At 45.7% G+C, this 27,295-nt stretch overlaps 1 protein-coding gene across 18 annotated transcripts in view; it reads right to left on the reverse strand.

Annotated features, from left to right (window-relative positions):
• KCNMA1 (potassium calcium-activated channel subfamily M alpha 1) overlaps window positions 1-27,295 on the reverse strand; it is a 128,896-nt gene that overhangs the window by 88,394 nt on the left and 13,207 nt on the right. For all 18 annotated transcript variants that reach the window (XM_053450497.1, XM_053450486.1, XM_053450496.1 and 15 more), the window contains exon 2: window positions 3,976-4,143. In XM_053450497.1, coding sequence (XP_053306472.1) covers window positions 3,976-4,143 — 168 coding nt within the window. The remainder of the gene's footprint in view (window positions 1-3,975; window positions 4,144-27,295) is intronic.

Here is a 27,295-nt window from a genome sequence, read left to right on the forward strand (position 1 = left end):
TCGTGGGTGCTGGGTTATATAGCCAGAGGCATTGGTGGGAGATGGTTCTGCCCCTTTACAGAGTTTAATCCCCCCCCCCTTATATTAGCCTCTACCATCTCTGCTGGGAGGCCGTTCCACGTATCCCCCACCTTCTCTGTAAAGTAATAGGAAGGCTCCGTCGATTCGTGTTGTAGCAGAGGCCGATTTTTCCACGTCAGGCGGCTCTTTCCCGCAGAGGTTTCCCGGCAGACATGTTTACAATAATTACGGCCTCAAAGCAAACACGCGGTATCCAGGTACGCGCAAAAAGATTAACCCCTTAAGGACAATGGGCGGTTCCTAAACCCATTGAAAACAACGCATTTTGTCATTAAGGGGTTAAAGCCCTGTAGAACGGTGAGCGCCTGACGCGTGGAAACGATTTTCGGCCCTCGGGAGGATGCCTTTCTATATATAAAGTGATTTGCTGGATGTTAACTTGTAACTTTCAATTAAAATACATTTTTTTTATAATTATACATTCTAATTATTGTATTATAAATTTTAAAGCCATTAAAATAAAAAAAAATCTAATAAATATCAAATAATTAACATAATTGGTTTAATAGTATTCTGTGTAGGTCTGTCTTTTTGCCGAGTTAACAGTTTTATACCCGCAATACCTGTTTACAGATTTTAATAAACAATATATATGAGACCCCCCCCGATGTTTATACAATGGATGCTTCCAGCGTAACTTCCTGTTCTCTGGATCTGCAGGATCCCCATTACGTTATCTCTCTGCTATTGTTAGGTTGCTGATCGTTGCTGATTTGCATACCTGGGAAATTCTTTGGGGGCGTGGAGTGTCACGTGGGGGCAGGGCTATCCACATTAGGGGCGGGGCTACCCCCCCCCCAAAAAACATTCAATTTGCATGGGGAGGGAATGTAATAGGCACTCCAATCCCGTGGATTTACCACCGTCACCCGCAGTTGCCAGGTATGCTGATTGGTTCGGGCAGCCTCTGTAAGGGTGGGGTGGACCAGCGGGGAGAGAACATCCGGACAGGAAGTAGATGAGCATACCAGGGAACGTTCCGGGTTTGACCCAAAGATCTCAGGGTCGCGGGAGCAAAGTCTTGGGGGGTATGAGCAGCGCTCAGCTTCAGAGTGTCTCGAGGCACCCGGGGTCATTTCCGGAGCCATTTGAGGATATACAGAAATCAGGACTGCACCACAAACACAGGATAGTTGGGAGGTATGCTTAAGCTATTTTTTTTCTCTCTCTCTCATTGCTCCGAGTCTCGGTAATCGCCATCAAATCCACGCTCTTGTTACCAAGGCAACAAATTTCGGGGCTCTTATTCACTAAACTGCAGCCATTTTTACCCATCAACCCAAACCTAGTGCATTTTTAACCCATCCCGTCCCAATCCATCCATGCAGTGGTGTGGAGGGGGGGCAGGAAGGGTTAACCTGCAGCATTTTATTGCCCCTCGCTCCTACAGGCATCACAGTACAATATCCGCTCGGCAGGGAAAGGGTTACACGGCGGACCCGAGAGGCCGAGCGCTGAGGAGAGATGTCTGAATCATTCATAGCAAAACAGCGGCTTTCCACGCGCATGTTCATTAAGTAAAGAGAGCCAATTACGGGGAGGAAAAAGGAAATCGCTTTTAGAAACAGATTAACCCATTAACTGATGGGATGATGGCGTTAACCCCTCACAGGCGAAAGCGAGATCTGCAGGATCAAAAAAAACCCGGTTAGGTGACATAAAGGGTTAACTGAAATGTCAAATCCCAACCGCGCATGCCGTGCTCACGCCGTGCCCCCCCCTTCTGTCAACCGCCAGGGTTTATGGATTCATTGATTCCGCAGTTTGATACCGCCGATTGCCGGCAACCTCGAAAATTAAAACGCGGCCGCGCCGTCCGGCCTTCAATCAAAGGAGAACGAGAGGCCGTCATCTCAAACTAGAGGGCTGGGTAAGCGGGACGGCCTCCCAGCAGAGGTGGTAGAGGGTAATACAGCGAGGGGATTTTAACTATGTATGGGATAGGCATACGGCTCCTGAATCTAAGACCAGGAACGAACCAGAACTTTTCCCGCAGAATCCCTCTATGTAAATAACCTCCTCCCGCGCAGCCAATCACAGCCGGGAGGAGAAACGCGTCGGGGAAACAGAGCTCCCGCAATAATATTGATCCATCGCCAATGTAAGAAGATTATACAAGCATGAGATTATTTATAAGACGGACGCGTCCCTTTCATTATTGCCATGACAACAACCGACCCACTTTTTTTAACCCTTTTTCCCTCATTAAAATGTATACTGGTACGTCAACGCGTTTCGCAGCCATCAGTCTTCCAGTTGAGATGTTATGCGGACGTTTGTGATAGCATCGGGGGGGACTCGTGCGATTTTCTGCGCGTTTTTCTGCCCCCCCCCGATATATTGTAGATTAGGGGGGCAGTATTAACCTGGCTCGGGGCAAGGATCCGATCCGCAGGTCTCTGCAGCCCCGAGGCAGGCCTGACCAGTCCCGCTGTGCCGTGCTTCGCTCTAATTGCCGCGTATTATACCGGGAGCTCGGCTGACATTTAGAAGCAAAGGGTTCCGTCCTGCGTGTGCTCAGCGCTTTGTGAATAAATGCATGCGCGGAGGGAGGGCGAGATATTCAGCGCACGGGCCAGCGGGGAGCCGCATTTCATCGAAACGCGTGCTGTTGCGAGCAGAACAGCGGGGTCTCACCGCCCATTATTTTGTTTTTTAAGCCCCTTTTAAAATTCCACGGCCACCTTCTGCCTGGTTTAGATCTTAATTAAAGGTCGGGAAAAAAAAGGATTTTTTTATTATTTTTAATTTTTTTTTTGCACCAAAAAAAAAAAAAAAAAAAAAATACAAATGTAATTGCCAGGAAAGAAAATGTAATAGCCCGTCTACGAATTACTATTATTTATCAACATGAGCGGCGATAACGCGATTTAGGAATCGGTTAAACAGCAGAGAGCCGGGGTCTCTCCCAAGAAAGTATTGATTTATTTTTTTAGATATTTTTTTATTTTATTTTTTTTTCGGTCCTGAATTAAGTTGCGGGCAGAAAATAAATTTAACAAATCCAAAATCACAGCATGCTAGGGAGCGTCGGGGTTTGTTTTTTTTTACGGCGCAGTTAAAATGGAACAGACGCGGAGTGTGGAGCCACTGCTGTCATCAGCTGAGGTCGAGGATTTAGAGCCCTGTAAAGAAGATGGATGCCACGGGGACGTTGAGAAGCTACAGGATCCTTTGGATGTATTCTAGGTTATATGTTAACCTTGAGGAAGCTGGGGTGGGTGGCAGCTTGTGGCACAGCCAGCATTAGCTAACAAACTTCCTGTCCTGAAGTTCTCTACCTTCTCCTCCCTAAACCGGACCAAGGCTGCCTGAACCAATCGGCAACTCTAAGGGAAGAGAGAACTTTAATGGGGAGGAATGATAACGCAGATCCTGAAAACATCAATAAAGATGGAGTCGATGAGAATCTCAGTTCTTGCCATTGACGTCATGCCTCGTGCAACGTTCTGCCCAGCTTCGTTGCTGAGGACCTCTTGGATGGTAATAAAGCCTACTCTATCAGTCAGATAAAAATGGAACCCGGGACATCTAAAAGATGTATATTGTGCAAGAGACACCAAGATGGAATAATGAACCTGGAGACAAGTAGTAGCTTTGGCTGCCGAGGAACCTTTCTAGAACACGTCAATGACTCAATGGATAGAAGAGGGTGAAGGCAACTTTCCTCATGGTTCATAACCATCGTAGAAGAATGTCCTGCCTTTAAGACTAGAGGAACCAGCACTATCCTTGCAAGGTGTCTAAGTCATAACACTGGGCCGCAACCATCAGATTGTCCTCGTCCTCCCTGGTTCTTATGCATAACCTGTATGGTCCTGAAGATATCATTGAGTTACAGGAACCAAACCTCTTTACTTTGTTGAGCACATGGAAAGAAAACCGGGTACATACCAGCACGCGGCCCGTTAGGGTCTGCGCAGATATCATCACGCCGGCCCAGTCTTTGACGGATGTCATCCACCCCACCTCGGCCACCGCGACTTCTTCTTTCTCGTCTGTTGGCTTGTAGTCCCCATCGGTCACTTGGGTGGTGACAACATTGGTGACTTTCTGCGCCTCCTGTAACGAGAAGGTGGACGAAGATAATTAGCATTAGTGGGAAAATGTAGATTATATATGGATATTTTTTAGATTGATCATGGATGATTAAATGGACAGAATTGGTCAAGTATCTTTTACTTGCTATCGTGTTTTACACACTTAATTCCAAAATTACGCTGATTGGACCACATACACTTCATGACCATGCCTAAGGCACTGCATGGGCTGACCCAAGGAGCCTTCAAAGGGTTATATTTACTAATCAGTAATTGGAAGAGGGTTTTGGGGAAATTCCACTCAATAATGCTGGAGAACATCTGAGTCGGGCCTTATTCAAGCATAGCATGGGAAGATTGGATTTCCCACCAAGAACTTCACCATCCCATGAAGGGATCCAGTAATTGTAGTAACAGGCACTCCTGAACTTTAAGGTGGATTGTAACGGAGCTCCAATACTCGACCAGAGTATCTCCACCAAAGTCTCTCCCTGTGATATATAGCTCTCCGCCCAAACATCAGTCGAAACTTGATGAAGGGTGAAAACAAGACTCTTCATTGAGCTACAGGGCATACATTTATACGTTGAAATATAATACCCTCCACTCCTCCTATCCTGCCCAAAGTCAACATTCCGGCCGTTTGCCTGATGCCCTTCTTCCCGGCGCCCTGCTGTGAAACGTCCTGGTGTACGGAACACAGGGTCCCCCAGATCCTTCTAATGGGACGACCCAGAACCCCATATCTCCCAGGATGCCTCTTACAGTCGCCTCCCACATCCCCAAATATGTTACAGATCGGAGGGGGGGGCGACAACCGCTCGAAGCTTTCATTGCCGGTTCACAATCAACCCGAGAGTCCCAGGGGAATGCACCGTCCCGCAAATTCCGACCCCACCAGTGGGTAATAGGGATAAGGACAGCCTCGTAACATGTATAAACCTATATAATTAGTCACCTGTGCTCAAACAGGAGACGTGCCTACGGCCTCGTACTACGAAATGCACCAATTGGCATCAGATCAGTGTACAATATTAGAAGGTCAGGTCTCGACGAGGAGACCAGTATTTTGGGTCTACCATCTCTTTCCAACCTTCACAAGATGCGAATGTTCTAGAAAATTCTGGAAACCTATTGCTAAAAGTGCAGTAGATGGCGTTCTTGGCCAATTTGTTGCGCGCCGCCGAACTCGCCCACAGGGTTGGTAATGGATGGGTTTTCTACCAGTCCATTACACCCTTCACTTCAACGAGAATCTTAGAGAAGCTTCATGAATTAAGCAGAGGATCATTTTCCCAATGTCATTCCTCTGCAATGCCGAAACACACGGCTGGTGATGTATACTTAGAGAAAACGATGTTTCCTCCCCCAAAAAAACGTTTCACTTTAGCCTCAATCTCTGTCAAACCCTTAAACTCCTGAAAATAGTCCAGAACCAAGCATTTCTACGCATGTCTGTCTTCCAAATGGCCATTTCTTTCAACTCTGCTTTTTCTATTAAAGGGGATCTCCCACCATTTAAAAAAAAAAACTACTTAATATCAGATTAAAAATATATTTTCTTAAAAATTATTGATCTGTTTTCTTTTTGTTGTATTTTTGCCCCATAATATGTTTTCAGACACCCCGACTCCTGCCAGTGGAAAATAATAGAATGGCTCAGTCTTAATCACCCAGCTGGACTCTCTGACTAATGAAAGTCTATGGAGGAACGGACTTCATTAGCATTGCCATAAAGCATCAGCTCAGTGTGTGGATTGAGCCGGGAAAGTCACCCAAAATATCACCTGACTGCCAACAATGGCCACCTCCAGGTCTGCAGATAAAGGGGTGCTTAATGCTTAAATAGACTCCATTTTATAGGGTTTTGGAACCTTCCAACTTGGCTACAGACCCCAAAAACATTAAAATAAGATTTTTTTTCTGAGAAGGCGTTCCACATCCTACAAATACCTAGAAATTTGGTTATGTCATCAAAGAAAATGAGGTTACGATAGAGAAGGTCTGACTGTCCCTGACCTGGAGAGATACTACTGGGGTCATCGAGACCATCGAAGCCCTGGGTGATTCTTGAGCAATTCTTCTCCCCCATTGCCCTTTTCCGCACTAGTTTGGATCCGGCTACTGTGGTGGCTTGGAGATGGGTGGTTAAGCTCTGTGACTCAAGTCCTCCACCCTCTAATTTCTAATTACGAGGCATGCCAAATTTCTTACGGGAGTGAGAGTCGAGCCCTTGATTCCGGAGGGGGCAGATGATCTGAGGCTTGGACAGCTGACCACAGAAGACGCTTTGACTCCCCTGTATGTTCTACCACAAACAAGCAAACGCGCTTTCCTTTCCAACCTCAAACATCATCAACCATGCCAGTAAATTTCCATCGCTGACATTTAGGGCTGATACGGCTTGAACGTTTGCTCGTAAAAGCACCGCCGTTACCTCTGCATTCTCTGGTTTACGGCCTCCGTACCGAGTCCCTCGTGGAATCTATTGGGTTAAACAATGGGAGAAAGGACCATGGCAATATCTTTTGCCAAGAAACAGTAGCACAAGGATATGGAGCTTTCACATTGCTCAATCAGGTCCAACATCCAAGAACCCAGGTCTTGCCCCGGTCGTACTGGCGGTAGCTCACTCAATCTTTCCCCTAATCAGATGGGTGCTGGGGGTGCTTGGCTTCCAAAGGTTATCATGAACATAAACTTGGTGGCCATGCCCTATTACCTGCCCATTATGGTCTTGGAAGTGACTAACTTGGGCAGGAGTTTTATCATTGGCCCTGTGTCTTGGACACCCACTTGTGGGTGAGAATGGTCGAAGAGAGAAGACGATTTTCCTCCTCTACTCCTTTTTCTCCCATTTTTCCTCCTCTTCTCTTTTCTAGTCCTCCAGGCTCTCGGTCAGTTGGTCATGGAGACCATCTGGAGACCTGTAGCCTCCTCCGTTACTTTGTTACATTTTTGTCAGGTTCTGGATATATTTATATCGCAATATCGGGGAAATTCTTGTTGATACCGAGACCAACGATGGTTGGAGTTTTTACAGAAGGAAAAACAGAGACTAGACGGGGGCCGGATGGGGCCGATCTGCTGGCGGGTTCTATGGGTGATCTTTGTAAGGAGCTTTATGTTCATTCAGTAAATAGCTTTCCTGCATTGAGTGAACCGCTTGGAGTGTCGCCTCCATTAATCAACAATTCATCACTCGTTCATTGACAACATGCTACGGCAAACATCTGCCCCGGGAAAACCCAGATTCTGAGGAAATGTTGGGTTTTCTGGTTCCTTTTCAAATAAAAATAAATGACCTAAAACATTCACTGGAAAATAACCAGGACAAAGGTCCCAGTTACCAACAGGCTGGGCGATGGATTCAAAACATTACTACCACATTGAAAAAACAAAGCTTACGGGCAGCCGGAGGAGCAGAAATAAGCCCTTTTTTGTCTAGAAAAAAAAAGGCAGGGAGTACCCCATAGCCCCCGCTTCTGTCTTCTCGTCATAAGGAAGGCTGGCAGAGGCATTCCCTGATGGATGAACGCTTTGTTGGCATTCAGAAAGCAGCTTCTGTGCTGCGGAAATCTGACGGGGGAGCCATCACGACGAGGGGGGGGGGGAGGCGAGATATGAATACACGTAGCTACCCCTGGAAAAATATATATGTGTGTGTGTGTGTGTGTGTGTACACGTATATAATGACAAACCGAAAATAATAGCAACAATCGGGGTGAAGGGGCAGATTCTCATGTTTTTTACCCCAATCTCGGGGTGAAGGGGCAGATGCTCAAGGTTTTTACCCCAATCTCGGGGTGAAGGGGCAGATGCTCAGGGTTTTTACCCCAGTCTCGGGGTGAACGGGCAGATTCTCAGGGTTTTGGCTACCACCATTAGAGAGTCACTGCAATATGATCTGTGTGATAGGCTATTGAAGGGTTAATATTTATAGAGCAAGGGCAGGAAACTTAGAAGGTTTCCAGGTACGTCTGACATGAGAGCTCCACGTATAATTCAACAGTCATGGCTGCAGAGATCCACACTCGGGCTTTGTGTGGCGGTCAAATTCATGTGACGACCTCCTGTATGATGAGTTGGCCTCTGTGTACCTTGTTGGTTTCTGAATTAAAGATCTTATTGTCCTTGGACTTCAACACACAGTCTTAGAACCCCCCGGCAGATCGGCCCCCGCCGGCCCCCGTCTAGTCGCCCGTTTCTCCTGCTGTAAAGACTCAAACCTTAATCAGTCGTTGGTCTCGTCTTAGATTCAGGAGCCGTATGTCTATCCCATGCATGTTTAATACCCTCACTGTATTACCCTCTACTGCTTCTGCTGTGAAGCTATTCCACGTATCCACCACCCTCCCAGACACGGTGAGGATTCATTGGTAACCTGTCTCCATAAGCTGGCATCACAGGAGGATGGCTTGGCAGCTGCCACCGTGCAAAGCCGCGACACGCTGCAGCCCTTACTGTGACCGCGTCGCTGGATCCATCCCAGATTCAGAAGAACGAGAGGAGAAGGCCAATGCAACGTGATCTTCGGACGTTGGGGGGGGACAATTAGCACCTCGTCAAATGACTTCTCAAAGCCGAGGGGCACACCAGTTAGAACGTTGTATCGTAATAACCCCAAGATTCTAAAGACAGGCATCTGTCTTTACCACGTTAAAGATGAAAGGGGGTATTTTCATCCAACTCAACCCCTGATCGCTCGCTGTTGACTTCTCCTAAACTGATGTGTCAACAGATAGCTGGCAACGGCAAAGGGACTCGAAACATCCGTGCCGAGTGATCCACGAAATGTGTTGAAATTGTGATTTCATTTTCAAATGTATTTAAAGATTTGTTGTTGTTGTTGTTGGCGGCCTCGATGTCTCCCTCCCGGGCCTGTAGAAGTCCTACATACAACATAATCTTCATATCAAGAATGGATACTCCTTATCTTCTAGAATTAACACACACAATGTTGACATAAGTAGGAAAAAACCACACACAAATATAACTAGTATTTTTTTGTGTGTTTTTTTCATACTTTTGGTTTTATGTCAACATTGTGTGTCTTCATTCTAGAAGATAAGGAGTTCAAAGTAGGGATTTCCCTAAAGGCCTGTCTGTTTTTGGTGCTCAAGGCCTGGAGTTCGACATCTCTGACCTGTGAGCTATAATACACAGAGGCTTTGCAAGTGAATCGTTATATTTTAGTGATTTCTTGTGATTTTCCGTACTGCTGTAACTACATGGAAATGTTTTTTTTTTGGTAAAATTACTCGCCTTTGATCTGCAAAGCCTAAATTATTTTAATGGCCTTGGCTAATATGCAGCGGTTAAAACAAAAATCTCTGGAAATTACCAATTTGGTCACATTGGTGGGTGGCTTAAAGCAAACTGCACTATGATTGGGTCTTCGCTGCATGCCCTGCTCAGTACCACTCATGAATTCCCAGAAGTTGGAGCTGCTGGATAGTGTTGTAGATGGGAGGGTAAGGGGCTGCTGGATAGTGTTGTAGATGGAAGGGTTAAGGGGTTGCTGGATAGTGTTGTAGATGGGAGGGTTAAGGGGCTGCTGGGTAGTGTTGTAGATGGGAGGGGTAAGGGGCTGCTGGATAGTGTTGTAGATGGGAGGGTAAGGGGCTGCTGGATAGTGTTGTAGATGGGAGGGGTAAGGGGCTGCTGGATAGTGTTGTAGATGGGAGGGTTAAGGGGCTGCTGGATAGTGTTGTAGATGGGAGGGTTAAGAGGCTGCTGGATAGTGTTGTAGATGGGAGGGTTAAGGGACTGCTGGATAGTGTTGTAGATGGAAGGGGTAAGGGGTTGCTGGATAGTGTTGTAGATGGGAGGGTTAAGAGGCTGCTGGATAGTGTTGTAGATGGGAGGGTTAAGAGGCTGCTGGATAGTGTTGTAGATGGGAGGGTTAAGGGGCTGCTGGATAGTGTTGTAGATGGAAGGGTTAAGTGGTTGCTGGATAGTGTTGTAGAAGGGAGGGTTAAGGGGCTGCTGGATAGTGTTGTAGATGGGAGGGTTAAGGGACTGCTGGATAGTGTTGTAGATGGGAGGGGTAAGGGGCTGCTGGATAGTGTTGTAGATGGGAGGGGTAAGGGGCTGCTGGATAGTGTTGTAGATGGGAGGGGTAAGGGGCTGCTGGATAGTGTTGTAGATGGGAGGGGTAAGGGGCTGCTGGATAGTGTTGTAGATGGGAGGGTAAGGGGCTGCTGGATAGTGTTGTAGATAGGAGGGTTAAGGGGCTGCTGGATAGTGTTGTAGATGGGAGGGTTAAGAGGCTGCTGGATAGTGTTGTAGATGGGAGGGTTAAGAGGCTGCTGGATAGTGTTGTAGATGGGAGGGTTAAGAGGCTGCTGGATATTGTTGTAGATGGGAGGGTAAGGGGTTGCTGGATAGTGTTGTAGATGGGAGGGTTAAGGGGTTGCTGGATAGTGTTGTAGATGGGAGGGTTAAGAGGCTGCTGGATATTGTTGTAGATGGGAGGGGTAAGGGGCTGCTGGATAGTGTTGTAGATGGGAGGGTTAAGGGGCTGCTGGATAGTGTTGTAGATGGGAGGGTTAAGGGGCTGCTGGATAGTGTTGTGTGCGGTGGGGGGAGGGCCAAAAAACGGAGAAACAGAAAAAAAAAGAAAGAGAGAAAAGGATAGAAGAAAGGGGAGAACAAAATAAGGGGGAGAGAGAAAAGAAAGACATTGAGGGGTGGAACAGGAAGCGAGAGAGGAGGTTAAGCAAGAGGGCGAGAGAAGAGGAAGAAGAAGAAGAAAAAGAGAACTTGAAGAAAGGAAAAAAAATGATGAGGAGTGAAAGAGAGGAAAAGGAGTAAAGAATAAAGAAAGAAGGAGAGCAAGAAGTGAAAGAAAGAAAGATTACAGAAGAAAGAAAGTATAGGGGAAGTAAGGAAGAGAGGATAAGAGAAGAAAAGGAAGAGGAAAAAAGAGAATAAACGAGAAGAGGAAAGAAGAAGGGGAGAGAAGAAAGAATGTCGAGAGAGAGAAAAGAAAAAATGACTGGGTGCGAGGGGGTAAAGACGAGAGAGAAGTTCACTTGATTTTATAATAAACTAAATAAAAATAGAATATTAAACATATTATTCCATTATTTGACCTGTTTTCACACATTTATTCTGATAAAGTTTGGGAAAACTTTTTAAAAAATTTCCCTACAATGATGGCTTCATCTCAGCAAATTAGTTTTTTTTTTTGGTTTTTATTTTCTTTTGTTTCATAAGAATTCCAAGCGAGGTAAAAATAACCCGGCCGTAATCACTAGGTATTTTAGGCAACCCACTTTTTTTTTTTTTAACCTACATAGAAACGAGGCCTCCTACCCTCAGGGACAGCGGATCAAATTAAACCAAACGCAGAAATATAGAGAAACAATTAAACCGGTTAATGATGAGAAACTGCGGGGAATTGTCCTGCTATCTTTGGAAAGATAACTCTATTGCTCCTATATTGGAGTTCCAGACTGTTCTTAAAGGGGAACTTCCCCCCAATTTTTCTTTTTTTTCACCCCAGCCATAGTTGTTTTGGACTCCTTATCATACTGCCTTTGGGGAACCATAGAATGGCTCAGTCCTAACCACCCAGCCGGACTCTCTGACTTGGGGTTCTCGGCTACTACTGTGCTGCCGTGTATTTACCATGGGTGCTGCCCCAGGCCTAACCGTCGGATAAGACATCATATCCCAGTGTTCCACTTTTAAAAGAAGAGCGGCGTGTAAGGAAGCCATGGAAGACAGTCATTCCAAAATTGGGTTTTGCACATTGGGTTAATTTGTACTAAAACAAATGAATAATGGACCCAATGGAATATTTGGAATGGCAATGTTTATATTCCCAGGAGGAACATCAATGTATCCTCCACGCCGGGTCCTCGTTGGAGGTACGTTACATGAAGCTGATGACACGCAGGGAATTTAGAATTTTGCTTTTAAAATATTTTGGGGGGTCACGAGTGATCAGGATTCTTTGGGTCTGCAAATGCTTTCCGTACGCAGCAATGGCCGAAGCGTGTCCGACATAGTGATGAAACACAGCTATGGACCACTATCCTCCGTAATATATACCCATGAGACGCGAGACAACGTGTATCCGTCAACGACAAAAACATAACCCTCATACCAGCAAACATTATGAGCTCCTAGAAAAGAGGGGCATCAGGGGAGGAAAGAGGGGCTCCTGGGATCTCTCCAGGTTTTGTTTGGAGACACAGAGTGAAGTCCCACTTCTCCCGGTCACTGTGGAGGATCTTCGAGTCGTGGGAGCAGCATTGAGGCGCGCCCCACTCCCCTTCCTACCACTTACAGCATTCATTCATTTGGGGCATACCCCCACACGCTGTGTCAGCAGCCCCACCCACTGATGGTGGGACCGCCCACTGATGTCAGTAGACCCACTCACCCGTATCCCAAAGAGGGAGGTCTATGGATAGCCGGAGCTTTGATGTTTCCGGCAATGGACAGGGAAGAGGAGTACAGGGGAGAAGAGAGAGGGCATCAGGGGAGGAAAGTGAGGCAGTGGGGAAAGAAAGGAAAAGGGAGGAGAGCGGGGCATCAAGAGGAGAAAAGAGGGGCACAGGGATATGGGACTGGAGAAACTAAACACAGACACTTGGCAGGTATGGCAAAAAAAAAAAGTGCAGATATACTAGACTTTGAAAGAATAGTAAAATGTTGCCTACACAAAAATTATGGCCCGAGTCTGCACAAATTTAGGGCCACGGGCTAATGATTGACGGCTCCTGTATCACGGCATGCCGCGTGGAAATCGTTTCCCTCCTCTCTGTTCTCGCTGTCTGCGCCCGATCATTAATAACGTCCATTTCCTGCCCGCGTTCTGTCTCCGCTCACAAAGTGGTTTAAACATTCCAAGACAGCCGCTTAAACTGTAATTCCATCCACATATTTCATGTCTGCCGAAAGTCTGCCGAAGGCAGAAAATGATCATTTCAGAGGAGAAAATCCCGTCCGCAGATAGTGCCGCCTTTTTACCCAGGGGTAGGAAGAACTACTGACGTATTGCCCTACGGGGTTAAAGAGCAACCCTGGCCTTCACCCCTATCTATAGCCTGTGTTAATAAGAGCGGTGGCAGCCCGTGGCAGAGCCAGCATTATCTGATCAATTTCCTCTTCTGATGTTCTCTCTCTGTTCTCCTCCCCTTACAAAGGCTGCCTGAACCAATCAGCAACAATCAGCACCTTAACAAGAGGAGAGATAATGTGAAGGAATAATCCTGGACATCCTGAGAACAGGAAGTTCAGATGGATGATTCCATTGTATACACATAACGGGGGGGGGTTCTCATGTAGCGCCCTACAGCTCAGAGGATTTCCTGAACACAGAGAGGCATTTCCTCCACGCGACGGAGCTGAGAATGGGTTTCTATAAATGGGAATACGCCACAATTTACTTTCGTTTTTGTGACGGAAAGGCAGGAGACTAAAGCTGAGCATGGTTTATTCTCATGGGTAAAAAATATAACCCCCCCCCTGTTACCCCATATTGTGCATGAGCCACCACGTGGCTGCTCCCATCGGTGCTTTGCCCTGAGATATCTGTGATAATAGCGTTACGGAGGGGCCTGCGCGGCCGAAAACAATCTCTAGCGCTAGAGACTCGCGCGCCGTCCGCTAAAACAACGCGGGGAGAGAACAGGAAGTGGGGTACAACTTCCTGCTTGGGCTGAAGCGAGGGTTTCAATGACGTCTGCAGTGAGGGGTCCTTGAAAAAGGAGGAGGATTTGCATAATGTGCCTATAGTGTAGGTCAGAACTGGGATTAACTGCCTTTTCTGGATCATTCCTTGGTCTCGACTAAGATTCGGGAGCCATATGCCTATCCCGTGCATGTTTAATACTCTCACTGTATTACCCTCCACCACCTCTGCTGGGAGGCTGTTCCTTATGTTACATATAACTTGAAATAATAAGATACGATAACACATGTATCTTGTTACAGCCTGCAGTAATATGTTAGTGAAGAAAAGGAAGACTCAAGCATGGAGATTTTTAATAATTAATTATAATCTTAGTAGGGATAATGTGACAGAATAGGAAACACTTTGAAGTGCCGGCAGGGGGACGCGCTACAGGAGGGCACACGGCCCAACATCCAGGGGCTGCGGGAGGGCTGGCTTCGCATCAAGATCTATCGCTCCACAGGAGGTATAACGGCTCTCCTCCTGCTTCACCAAATGAGTCCTAATCATTCCGGTATTAGTATTCCAAAATTTAACGTAGATAAAAGTCAGGTGACGCAGTATTACCGATTGAAATGGTTAAAGCATGGCCTGGAAGTCTCTTTAAACAGTAATCGGATAACAGGCAGGATCATCGCCCTGGGCCATGAATATGGCAGGGGGTTCTCCTGTGGAAACCACCGGTTTGATCTCCTAGAACATAATTACTTTCTGTCTTAAGCGCCGCGTGAGGTTATCCGGTGCCATGCGAGGCCTGTAAGAATAAATAATTGATAATATCCCTTCCCGTTCTCTAATTATAGAATTGATGAGGCCGAAGTTTAAATAATCGTGCCTTCAGAAGAATCTTTCGGTAGCCATGACGGCAGGAGCCAGGACTTTTTCCGAGCTAGATACCCCTAAAGAGATCCGTTGTCTGCCATTTTTATTTTTTTATAAGATAATAAGGTTTGCGGTTGGCGAGTTGGGTTGATTTAAACCTAAGATGGCAGGAAATCATTTCCAATACAACGATGTGACACATACGGCGAGGGAGGAGAACGTCACTGCTGTCACCCCTTTGTGTGTGGCTTCACGACAAGACAGGGCACGTAAGAGTGAAAAATATGTTTAAAAGGGACATGTGGACCATACCAAGTCACTAGAACTACAGGGAGGCAAAGGCAATCCATAAAACAATGTAAAAATGTTAAGTTTGATGCACAAAGGAGCAAGTTATATGTGTGAAGGGACTGGTGGACCAAACTAAGTCATTAAAAGAAGGGAGGAGGCAAAGACCATTTGGTGAGGAGACGAACGTCACTGCTGTCACTACATGACCCAACAGTGATAGGTTTAAACGACCAGGACCATAATAAGCCATAGCAATCTGAAAATAGGGTGCAAAGGTGACCCAAATGTTTAGGATTGATGCACCCAGCAGCAGTCCCTAATGACCCAGCACGAAAGACTGAAATATACATTTAAATGGAGAGGTGGACCATACCACGTCATCTGAAAAAAGGGGGAAGCAATGTTAGGTTTCACCCGTTATTACCCGATGACCCAGCAAAAAAATATATATAGAAATAAGATAAATAAGAAAAATATGTTTAAAGGGACAGGTGGGCCATACCAAGTCATTGAAAACAGAGGGGGTGGGGTAGAAATACAATGTGGGCTAAGTATTTTTAAAAAAATATATCCCTGGTGATAGCAAGTCTCCAATTTACTGGAAAGCCCATTTTCAGAATAAAACATTGCCTGAAGGCGATAGCCATTGTTCTAGAATACCCGGCCATTCCCTTTATCTTTTGCTGCCAGTTTGGATGTGGCCTTGTGTCTGTCACATCCGTGACAGCTTCTGCTCGGAGCGCTCTCTCATTCAGGATGTCCCCTCTTGAAAGCCGGCCAGGGAATTAGATCTATCCAGAAGGAACTGTCATCGGTTCAGTGATGGAAGGGCCGGCAGCTGTCCCCATTCATAGCTACAATGGGGGCGTTTTCCAGAGCCCGACGACCCTGCCCGGGATTCCCTGACGGAGCTCACGCTGCACGTCCCGTGATATCATGATCCAGGCAGGTCTGACGCTTACATGGGGGCATTTTCCAGGAGACCGTATGAAAGAACGTACCCCTGCTAATGTAAGGATTTACTACTGCTGGGAGGCTGTTCCACTTATCTACCACCCTCGCAGCAGAGGTGGTAGAGGGTAATACAGTGAGGGTATTAAACACGCATGGGATAGACATACGGCTCCTGAATTTGATGAAGACTAGGTGGACCTTCATACCTGAGAACATTGTGACATGGAGAGATCAAGGTGTTCCTCTTTAAGAAGTTTTTCTATGGCAACACCCTATCAGGGACTGTGTCTGCGTCACATGACTATTAGGTGGTCCCGGAAAAATTATTACAGGGTTGAAGAATTATTTGGGGGGAAGGTTTGGGCATTCCTGAGGAACGCAAGTCAGCAAACACCGGCGAAGTGCAGCATGCGCGGCAGACGAATGCATCCGAGACGTGTCCTATTTCTGACATCACGGACGCAGAAGCGGGTGCGGGTTATTTTTACACGGTGTGGGGGGGGTCAGACAGGTGAAGGACTTGGGGGCCGAAGATTTTTAAAGCCCTAGAATATTATTTCCAGATGGGCAGCCTGAAGAAGGGACCTCTGTGGAATCTTTTTGACGTTATTCCGAGAGCACCGTGACGCCTGCCTGTTGTTGTGGTGAACGCGGCACTGCCTGTCCCGCGGGGAGGGGGGGGCTGGGAAAGTAAGCTCTGGCAGCCAACGTGTTAACGACATTGTCACGTAAAACATAAAGATGGATTATGCAATCCCTAAGGGATGTGGGGAGTAGCGAGCACGTGACATGAATGTAACGGCGACAGATTACAGGCCCGTGCAGCCACACTGCGTAGGAGCTGCGTGTCCTTAGCATGCACGGGGTGTGTGAGCTACAAGTTATCAGCATGCACGGGGTGTGTGAGCTACAAGTTATCAGCATGCACGGGGTGTGTGAGCTGCGTGTCCTTAGTATGCGCTAGCCGTGTAGGCTATGTGTCCTTAGTATGCACTGTGTATGTGAGCTGTGTCACCGGCAGCGCTTGCATGCAGGACGAATATTATTACCCTGCGCGGTGTGGTCAGTGTTCATATTATTACATATTGCGCATGGCAGCTGCGTGTTCTTGGCGCACCGCGATGGCCAAGCGCCCGTCCGGCTTCCTATAAGGAAGTCATTTTACCGGCTTGGAGTCGATTATGAATTCTTTCTGCTCTCCCCCGGGGGTCAGAGGCAATCTCCGAGTACAAACGGCTGCTGGTGAGTCCCCGGCAGACAGAGCAGAGACGTCAGCGACGGCCCCAGGGCTACAGCCCGCCATCTCCGACCCACCAACTGATTTAATACCCCCCCTCGAGGGGCTGTTCTTTTAACACCTTCTGAACCAGCTATAATCCCAATTTTGCGGCCAATTGGTCCATCTGGAGCTAAAGGGTTAATCCATAAGCGCTCGACTCGATGACCTATATTTGTCAGGGATACCTCGGGGATTCCAGCAAATCCGCCAAGACAGCGGGGACGCCGCGTCTGTGCCTTTTTTTTTAACCAATTATTAATCTTATCGAGGCCATTTGTATGAAGACCTCAGCGTTGCTGGTTTGAGGGGCTGCAGCAAGGGCCAATGAGTCTCCTGTATTAGCCAAAGCCACCGGTTCCTCGTCCCTGATCCAAGCAATGGTGGTGCAGCACATGCAGATCCCCCAATAGTTGGTTATCATCTGCTGAATAAGCAAGTTTTAAGAATGTTCCCAATGTCTACATGTTTTGAGACCTACAAAAAGACTGAAACACACACATGTGGTGGGTCAGAATGGTGCATGACCAGATATCTCTGCTGGGCGATGCATAACCCAGCTACCACCTACCACTTTCCTCCACGGCCACCGTCTATAATGAAGTCATATATCTGCACGATGAGTAAGGTCACTATGGGGGCTCCATAGTGTTTATGAGCTGGTTAAGATCTCAAAGATCTCCTCAACTGGCCCAAGGACAGTTGACATGCTGGAGAGCCTGATCGCCCAATGGAGCTGCTGCCCTAGGCCTCGTTGGCCTTCGTGAGAATACGCCACTGTGTATGACGTATGACATACGTGAGTTTGATGGGCAAGGTTTCTGTACAAGGACACAGGGGTCTTTGGCATAGCATGAAGAACATTTAGAACATTTAGTGAAATGTCCTCCATACAGTCCTTACTGTCCTGATATCTCAATAACGTTGAGAAATGCCTTCCATGTGACATGTCGGTTCCTACCCCTGGTTTTCCGGCCATCATGGTGCCATGATGTCTCTAAACAATGCTGCATATTAGCCCTTTGTATGTGTTCTTGCTGCTCTGTTACCCAATCTACTAGACAAACCCCCCTGCCTGTGGGAAACAATAGAATGGCTCACTCTTAATCACTCGGTCAGACTCTATGTGTAAGTATAAGAATTTTGGGGGCATAGTAAAGTATTTACAAAGTAGCAACGTCTTCTTCATTGGCGCGTCTGTTGGGGACATTAGTCTGCCCCTTTATTATTATTGGCCGCGTCTCCGGTTACCTCCTGTTCTATAATTTACGTTAACAAGCTGTGCGCGGAACGGATATAAGCAGGGCATGTAAGCATGTGTATGGTATGCGTTACGTGGTCAGGAATTAGCATGTAATCCACAGTGTGGTTAAAATAGGCAATTAACTTGTCATTCGAGTGCCCTGTTTTAGCATCATTATAGACGGCGGGGTTGAGAGGTCATTAACGTGGTACTTAACCAGTTACATACCAGAGCAGAGAGCAACTGTCCTGCTTTGGGGCATCACACGGGGTCCTGCTGACCCCAACCCTCCCCATACCTACTCCTTTCTACAAGGGACTTGGCCGGTAGGTCAGTTTCTAATGGACCTTCAAAGGCTTGTCCTTGATGGCCAAGTGGACATTTCCAACTTACAAAATATCAGAACACCTCAGTTCTACGCTCAAGAGATAAAACAGATCTTCTCGGAGAGGCAGACGGGCGGATAGCCAATCTTTCTTCCACGAAAAAAAGAAACAAACATTGAATAAGGCGTCACGAATGCCCCAAATCACGTACGTGGCACCCTCGTTTGCTTGGATCTTAGATGTTGGCTCCTGGGGTTAAAAATTGCACCGTGAGAATATTAAACAGGATTTACGGTTCTAGAAAGCTTCTTCTGTTCTTGGCTGCTAAGTTGAAGACATTTGACATATATAAACAAGTAGAAATGTACTTAGTCCTGTGTCGCAGACAGGAACTCTTTTTTCTTGGTGGTTTACCAAAGGTTTCTTCCTTGGTGAGGAACGTAAAGGTTCAGAGACAATTGGTATTGTTCTTATTATCAATGATTTATCAAGATTAGTCATTTATGGCAAGTTAACAATTTTCTCAGCGCAGAAAACACAAACCAACCTGTGGTCCCAAGAATGCTCTAAATCCTTAAACTGGTTGCCACCAACCGTTGAACCAGGTGGGACCTTCAGTGACAAATGCCAGGAGAAGACGCCAAGCCCTGGATTCATTCAAATGTGATCCAGAAAGGATCAACTTTACAGATTTCTGCACCCTGTAGAGCCCATGGCTCTGGGTCCTCCCCATCATGGAAGAGGACTCTACCAGTAGAAGGTAGACAACCTCATGGAACTTCTACTCATGGGATCTACTCAACAAAAGCGTATTTTTTATATGTTTTTGGCTCTCTGTATGACGTTCTTGTCTAGTACATCAAAAGATTTGAAGACCTATTTGGGCCTCGTATAATGCCAGGGTTTAACCCTCTCTAAGCTCAGGGGACCTGGAGTGGGAAATGCCAGGAGATGATGTCAAGCCCTGGATTCCTCCAAATGTGGTCCAGAAAGGATCAATGTTGTGGATTTCTGTACCATGTAGGACACACACCTCTAGGTCTTCTCCATCATGGAGGAGGACCCTTCTACAACAAGGTAGACATCCCGATAGGACTTCATAACTGCTTTTGGTTATATTTTTTCTTGACTTGCATGTCTGTTACATCAAAAGGACTGAAGGCCTGATTGGACATCAGATAACGACGCTGTTTAACCCTCTCTTAGCTCTTGGCCAGCTGGCAGTGAATAGGTTACAACGTATGACCTTTTCAAGTGCTGCCCTTGGCAGAGATGTTTGGGAAGACAATGTAACAGCTGAGGGAAAATCCATGTTTGCTCAGTCTGTGAGGGACAAAGGCAAAGCTTAGAGCCAGGCAGGGGAGGGGGGAGAGCGAAGATGAGAAAGGGGAGGTGGGACAGCCGGAGAAGGTGGAAGAGAGAGAGTGTGAAGAGAGAAAGGAGAGAGCGTGTGAGGGGGATCAGAGGAGAAACACAGAAGATGGAAAGTACTGGGAGAACCGGAGGCAGGGAGAGCGAGGGGGTGCATGGGGGGGGGTTTGGGTTAGGGGATGAGAAGCCAAAAACATACAAATAAACATCAAAGAAGACACCTCGCCCTAAACACGAGCCGTACAGGAAAGAGCTATAGGGGTTAAAAGAATTTTTCTGGCAGAGGTATTAAATTCAGTGAGGAGTAAACCTTAATCAGTCGTCTATCTGAATGTCTATCCCATGCATGTTTAATACCCTCACTGTATTACCCTCTACCACCTCTGCTGGGAGGCTGTTCCACTTGTCTACCCCCCTCCCAGTAAAGTAAAATTACTTGAGGAGCATGCATACCAGAGGTCCATCTTTCATACAAGCCAAGCAGCCCAATCCAGACCAGTAAACACCAGGATGGACTACTATTTTTTTAGCAGTGCCCAAGGTGTGCTCAGCGCTAGAGCATTGCAGCATCGCAGTGTTTTCATTATGTTTCCCTTTATACATTTCATCCTACAATTATTATTTTTTTACTCAAACAGGAATCGCTTGTTTTATGTTTTATTGGCCAAAAAGCATTGAACGCAACAAAAAAAAATAATATGCGAAACTAAAAGCTTTATAAAACAATTCTACACCCAAACAATAAACGCGGGAGGCGTCCAGACCGTGCCGTGCCGGCCAGCGCAAGACGAGCCGGTTTGGGATGTTTATCTAAATGCTGCATGTGAGCGCAGCGCCAAAAAAATCAGTACCTTCTCAATACCCTCTCAGGTGGAGCATACATGCCAAGTGTCCCGGTGTAGTCTGGCCAGTTCCTCTGCCAAACCCCTGTACCCACCTCTCCTTCCCTTAATGCCCCCCTTTCCTTCCCTGATCACCCCCTCTCCTCCCTTGATACCCATCTCCCCTCCCCTCTACCTCTCTAACCTTCCTCAATGCCCCTCCCCTGGTGCCCCTCTTTTTTTAGGAGCTCAGAATGTGGGGCCCTAAAAGCCCCGATAATGTGTATAGAATCACCAGGAAACGCCTTTATAAATCAAACGGTGTAAATAAACCCCATTATTCTTCTAAATGCCCCACCCAGTTACACAAATAGTCCCACCCCAGCCACGCCTCTAAACACACCCCCAAAACACAAGTGCCCCATTCATCAAAACACAAACAGGCGATTGATGTAAAACTAAACCCCCCTTCAAGGACTCTGCGGCATTATCGGTGTCAAATACCACCCGGGCCTTCAACGCAGAAGCGTCTCCATCCTTACAATACCGGCGACTTGGAACATATCAACGGTTGCTATGACGATAAGACCAATTTTTTATTTCTACCAAACCCCCCCAATATAGAAGACGGCGGCGGCGGTGGCTTTAAGAGTTCAGACACCCTAGGGGGTTTCCCGCCGATAGGAGCCTCCTCTTTTTGTATAAATAAATGTATAATTGTGTTACACTATTCTCGCTAAGCGCGGAGATTTGGGAGGCTAATTCGAGAAGGGCGAGAACGTAAAATGTGACTCTTCTAACCTTTCATTTCTGGGAAAACGGACATGCGCGGACCCCTCTAGACAGAGTCGGGGCTTAAAGTCACACCCGGTATAGTTCGGATGTACCCAGCAAGGTCAGGGCTGAGTTATTACGGTCGGACTGCACATGCGAGGGTTATCCGATTCAATAACAGCTGGAGCCAGCCGCCCTTTCGATTGTAAGCTTATATGCGCAAGAACCTTGAAAGGTTTTCCTCTCTCAATCCTTACGAACATTTCTATTTAAAGTAGTCAAGAATATACAAAACTAGTCGCAGTGGGTTCCAGCGAACGACCATGGACCCATGTGGTCTCTTGGGATGAAAATGTCAGCAGAAGACACTTGGGTGTTCCTTTGGGAGGGTATTAGACAGGTGGAGCAGCCTCCCAGCAGACGTGGTAGAGGGTAATACAGTGAAGGGATTTAAACATGCATGGGATAGACATACGGCTCCTGAATCTAAGACGAGACCAACAACTGATTTGATTAAGAGTAGGTGGACCTTCATACCTAAGAACATGGTAAGGTTTGAAACAGCAGGAAAAAGGGGTGACTAGATAGGGCGAACTGTACTGATCTACTGGAAGGTTCTAGGTTTCTAGGTTTCCTCATAGGTCTGAAGACATTCCTGGTAGGATACTGGATACCGGGAGATCCTCCTCAATGACCTCATCCAAGTCATGAGCGATTTGAGATGTTTCCAAGACTTCACTGGATATTAACGAAGATGACTTCCTGACCTCGGTCCCACTCAGCAGGCCAAGCCTGGAGCTCATCACGAGACATCCCAACAAACACGACATGGAAGTACCGCAGGAGAGGTCGGGGAAGCACTACTGAATAATTAACCTGGCGTAACGTATTGTGTGTCCATACAAGGATCAGCTAGCAGTGCACATGGGGCAACCACAATAGGCTTGAGTTATTCACAGGGTCCATTACAATTAACTCTTTTGTGGTCTCGAAAGGGATCTGGGAGTCACGACAGTCAAGACCCCGTTCATTTGTCAAGGACTTTATAGCTCCGACGGCCTTTCAACAAAAATAATACAAAGCAAAAATAGGACGGACAGGACCTCTAGCAGATGCATAGGTCAAGGGGAGGGTTTAAACTCTGGAGATCCTTTTTCTATTGGGTTTAGATAAAATCTCCAGATTTCTATATATTCCGTTGTAGTAGTGTATTGGCTCAACCACCAAAAATAGAACAAACTTAATAAAATCTCTACAAGAGAAACCCCATGAAGCAAGATCTGAGCCATTGGGTTTAAGAAGAAGACATTCACTTTAGATGTTCCTCCTGTAAAAGAACTGGCCAAAGTTAACAGGGAGAGTCCACCGTAATGCCAAAAACAACCATTCGGACCCATCATGTGGACATCAGGGCTCCATAACTCCTAAAATCTCCGCCATCGAAATGACACGTTCCCGTAAGATCTCGCCACGTACGAATGAATTAATGTCTACTCTACGAAGCTTGCCTTGTGATGTATCGATTCCTGAACCGACCGAAATTATTGTTTACATTTCTTGGCCGGATTCTACGACCTGGACATTGTCTACGTCTCTACAAATCAAGATAGTCAGGATGTGCCCTGGAAGACTTGATGGAGATCGGGAGTCTCGCAGCGAGATATATAGAGACGAGGTCTGACAGTAATCAGGCTTTGGCCGAGAGAAATCCTATTAGTCGGTGTACCTTTTAGTCCAGATAGAAAGATACATTAAATTACTCGGCGCAATTGGTTAATGCAAGAACCATAATGATATTCCCAGACCTGGTCGCTGGAAGCGGATTTAAAAAAAAAAAGGACTACTGTAAAGCAATAAAAAGCCAAAAATAATTCATGCCAAAGTACCGATAACGAACACCGTGCAAGCAAAATAGTTCCTCTATTGAATTAATAAAAAAAACATAGCGAACTATTGATAATATTTGTGGAAAAGATGTTTATTTACACAAAAAAGCAAATATTACGGAATAAAATAATATTAAGAGAAGACGTCTACGCGAAATCTCTTTTTTTTGGCCCGTTTCCTGGAACATTTTGAAATTCCGACAGCAATCATAGATATGATTTACAAATTAGCAGCCACGTGTCGGATTTCCAGAAGATCATCTGGCCACCGGTCCTTCTCAGGGCCCTACAAGAGGCAATCTTAGTGATGGTCAATCACAGCATCAAACAGGTTCATAAAAAGCGGTTTTGTGGATAATTTGGGTACAAAGACTCGCGGACATGTGATTGCTGGCCTTCAAAGAACCCCCCCCCCGCGTGCTAAAGAAGAGGACGCTTTGTTTGTTGATTACGGAATCTTAATCAAGTGAATGGAATTAATGGAATGGTTACAGATCTCATAACGTTCCAACAAAACCAATACAATTATCCTTAATTACTCCTCCAAAGCCAGGCAGATGTTTCCGAGGTCACCAAACCCTTCCGGAGGAAACATGATACTTGCCGGTTAATGGTACCAGTTGAATATCGTTCCTCTCAAATTGACAAATTCAACCTTTTCACCAGAAATGTTCCCTACTAAAAATATTTTTCACTTAATCACCAATGTATTTAGTTTGAGCTCCTAGGAAAGAGGGGCACCAAGGGAGGAAAGAGGGACATGTCAATTTGGGAGAGGGACTGGCCAAGTTAAACAGGGATACTTGGTAGGTATGCATTCAGTAAGCCGACAGCTGTTGGAAAGGAGCACCAGGACAGGCCCCAGTGTACAGAGCTACAATGTTGGCAATAAGGAATCGTAGGAACCTCCAATGAGGCCAATCAGTTTCTCTCCCACGCAGACTGAGCCGCGTCTTGCTTCCCCTGGAGGCTCTTCTGCTTCCAACGAGCTAGTCATCATGTTTCTGCTTCACAAATTCTCTGAAGAGTCAGAGGTTGTACATAGCTAGGAGGAGGAACAGTATACATATCTGGATCTTTCATTGGGAGGTCATCTGCTGGATAATCATGGAGGAGAAGACAAAAAGATGGGCCTTCACGGAGGATAACTTTATAACCCCAAAGGAAAATAGTGCGCCGATTTGCCCTGTAAAACAAAGAGGCTCCCTCTATGACCATCAGAACTGTTGTGAAGATGTTACTTGTGTTATAAGTGGTTCCTATAATCCGTCTCCGTCAATGGTCATTATGGCGTCCAACAGAAACAGCGTGACATTCACCTAAATGACATGCAGAAACACTTCTAATGATTCTTTATCCAGTTGACCTTCCAAGCTAAAGATGAGGAGCGTCCACCATCAGGGCCATCAAAAACTCTTGGGACCGTATACAAACCTTCCACCAGCTCCCAAAGTCCAGAGACCTGTAAAGGTGCCACCAGGCCCCAATCACCAGAAAGCCAGTGATGGCCATGATGTATGTAACACTCCTCGGGGAGGATTAACACTGATTAATGGCTAGAAACTAATTGAATTGTAATATTTTTGTAGAAAAATGGAATTCATTTTGCTAGTTAAGGCTTAATAAATATAGGGGGCAATTAACCAAGAACAATAATTTTTCCGGTGCGTGACTGTCTACATATTAATGACATATATATAATAATGCATTGTTCAAGGGCACCTGCTGTCACTTAACCTATACATTGTCAACTACTTGAGTAGCAAATATATAGGTTAAATATATAGGTTAAAAAAACAACATTTTCAACTATTACCTTAGTGCCAGCACATACCGATAAAAGTATGGCCATAGGCAGTACTACAGGTGTCTCCCATGCAGTGTCGCAGAATGGTATGGCCCAAGCAGAAGGTACTGAGAAGCAGTATCTCAAAACACTGCTGAGTGAGAATTCACTCAGAGCATCTCTGTAAGAGATGGCCAAGAATTGTCTGTTGGGTGTGACATATGCCTACCGAAGGGTTAATCTGATAAAGCAGCCAGTGGTAGGGGGGCTTCACATCAAACATACTGAAAAAAATATGCACTAGGAAGCTTAGGTCATCTCCTTCGAGGATCTCTTGGCATTCACTCCAAGTGTACCTCCTAGCTGTCTTGTGCCTAGAGGAATATATAATATATATATAACCATAACCCACTGCTAATGAAGGCCGAAAAGTACGTCGGGGTTATTGGTTCGCTCGTGCAGAGGAAATGTGCCTTTGATTTAGGTTCTGGACGGCCCTTTTGGATGGGATCAGACTGATATGTAGATGGAGATTTTTCCTCTGTAATGGCACAAGAAAGCTAAAATCTGAGACGCTCCCAAGCAGGGCGCACCATAGGGCAAGCTTTGAAGCAGCTGTCTGTTCTTGGCAACCATCTCATCTTCTTTTTGTAAGATCTTTGAGGATCCCAGAGGATGCCCCTCAGGACCGGTGGGTATATCAGATAATCCAGGGAGCTGGATGAACCCTGAATAACAAACAAGGCATCATAGAGGGGATACGATGTCATTATACACATCCATTCAGACTTGGAGAAAGGAATTTTGACCTAAGCAGCAAAATACAGGATATAACGGATTATATAATATATAATATGAGCAATATACAGGGATATAACGGGTTATAAGGACGGGATTAGTTATACGGGAGGAGAGTATATAATATATAATATGAGGAATATACAGGATATAACGGGTTATAAGGACGGGATTAGTTATACGGGGGGAGAGTATATAATATATAATATGAGGAATATACAGGGATATAACGGGTTATAAGGACGGGATTAGTTATATGAGGGGAGAGTATATAATATATAATATGAGGAATCTACAGGGATATAACGGGTTATAAGGACGGGATTAGTTATACGGCCGGAGAGTATATAATATATAATATGAGGAATATACAGGATATAACGGGTTATAAGGACGGGGTTAGTTATACGGGGGGAGAGTATATAAAATATAATATGAGGAATATACAGGATATAACGGGTTATAAGGATGGGATTAGTTATACGGCCGGAGAGTATATAATATATAATATGAGGAATATACAGTATATAACGGGTTATAAGGACGGGATTAGTTATACGGGATGGAGAGTATATAATATATAATATGAGGAATATACAGGGATATAACGGGTTATAAGGACGGGATTAGTTATACGGCCGGAGAGTAATATATAATATGAGGAATATACAGAATATAACGGGTTATAAGGACGGGATTAGTTATACGGTCGGAGAGTATATAATATATAATATGAGGAATATACAGGATATAACGGGTTATAAGGACGGGATTAGTTATACGGCCGGAGAGTATATAATATATAATATGAGGAATATACAGGATATAACGGGTTATAAGGACAGGATTAGTTATGCGGGGGGAGAGTATATAATATATAATATGAGGAATATACAGGATATAACGGGTTATAAGGACGGGATTAGTTATACGGGGGGAGAGTATATAATATATAATATGAGGAATATACAGGATATAACGGGTTATAAGGACGGGATTAGTTATACGGGGGGGGGGAGTATATAATATATAATATGAGGAATATACAGGATATAACGGGTTATAAGGACAGGATTAGTTATGCGGGAGGAGAGTATATAATATATAATATGAGGAATATACAGGATATAACGAC

This window comes from Spea bombifrons, chromosome 11 (genome assembly GCF_027358695.1).
Source record: "Spea bombifrons isolate aSpeBom1 chromosome 11, aSpeBom1.2.pri, whole genome shotgun sequence".
In the NCBI taxonomy this organism is placed as follows: Eukaryota; Metazoa; Chordata; class Amphibia; order Anura; family Pelobatidae; genus Spea; species Spea bombifrons.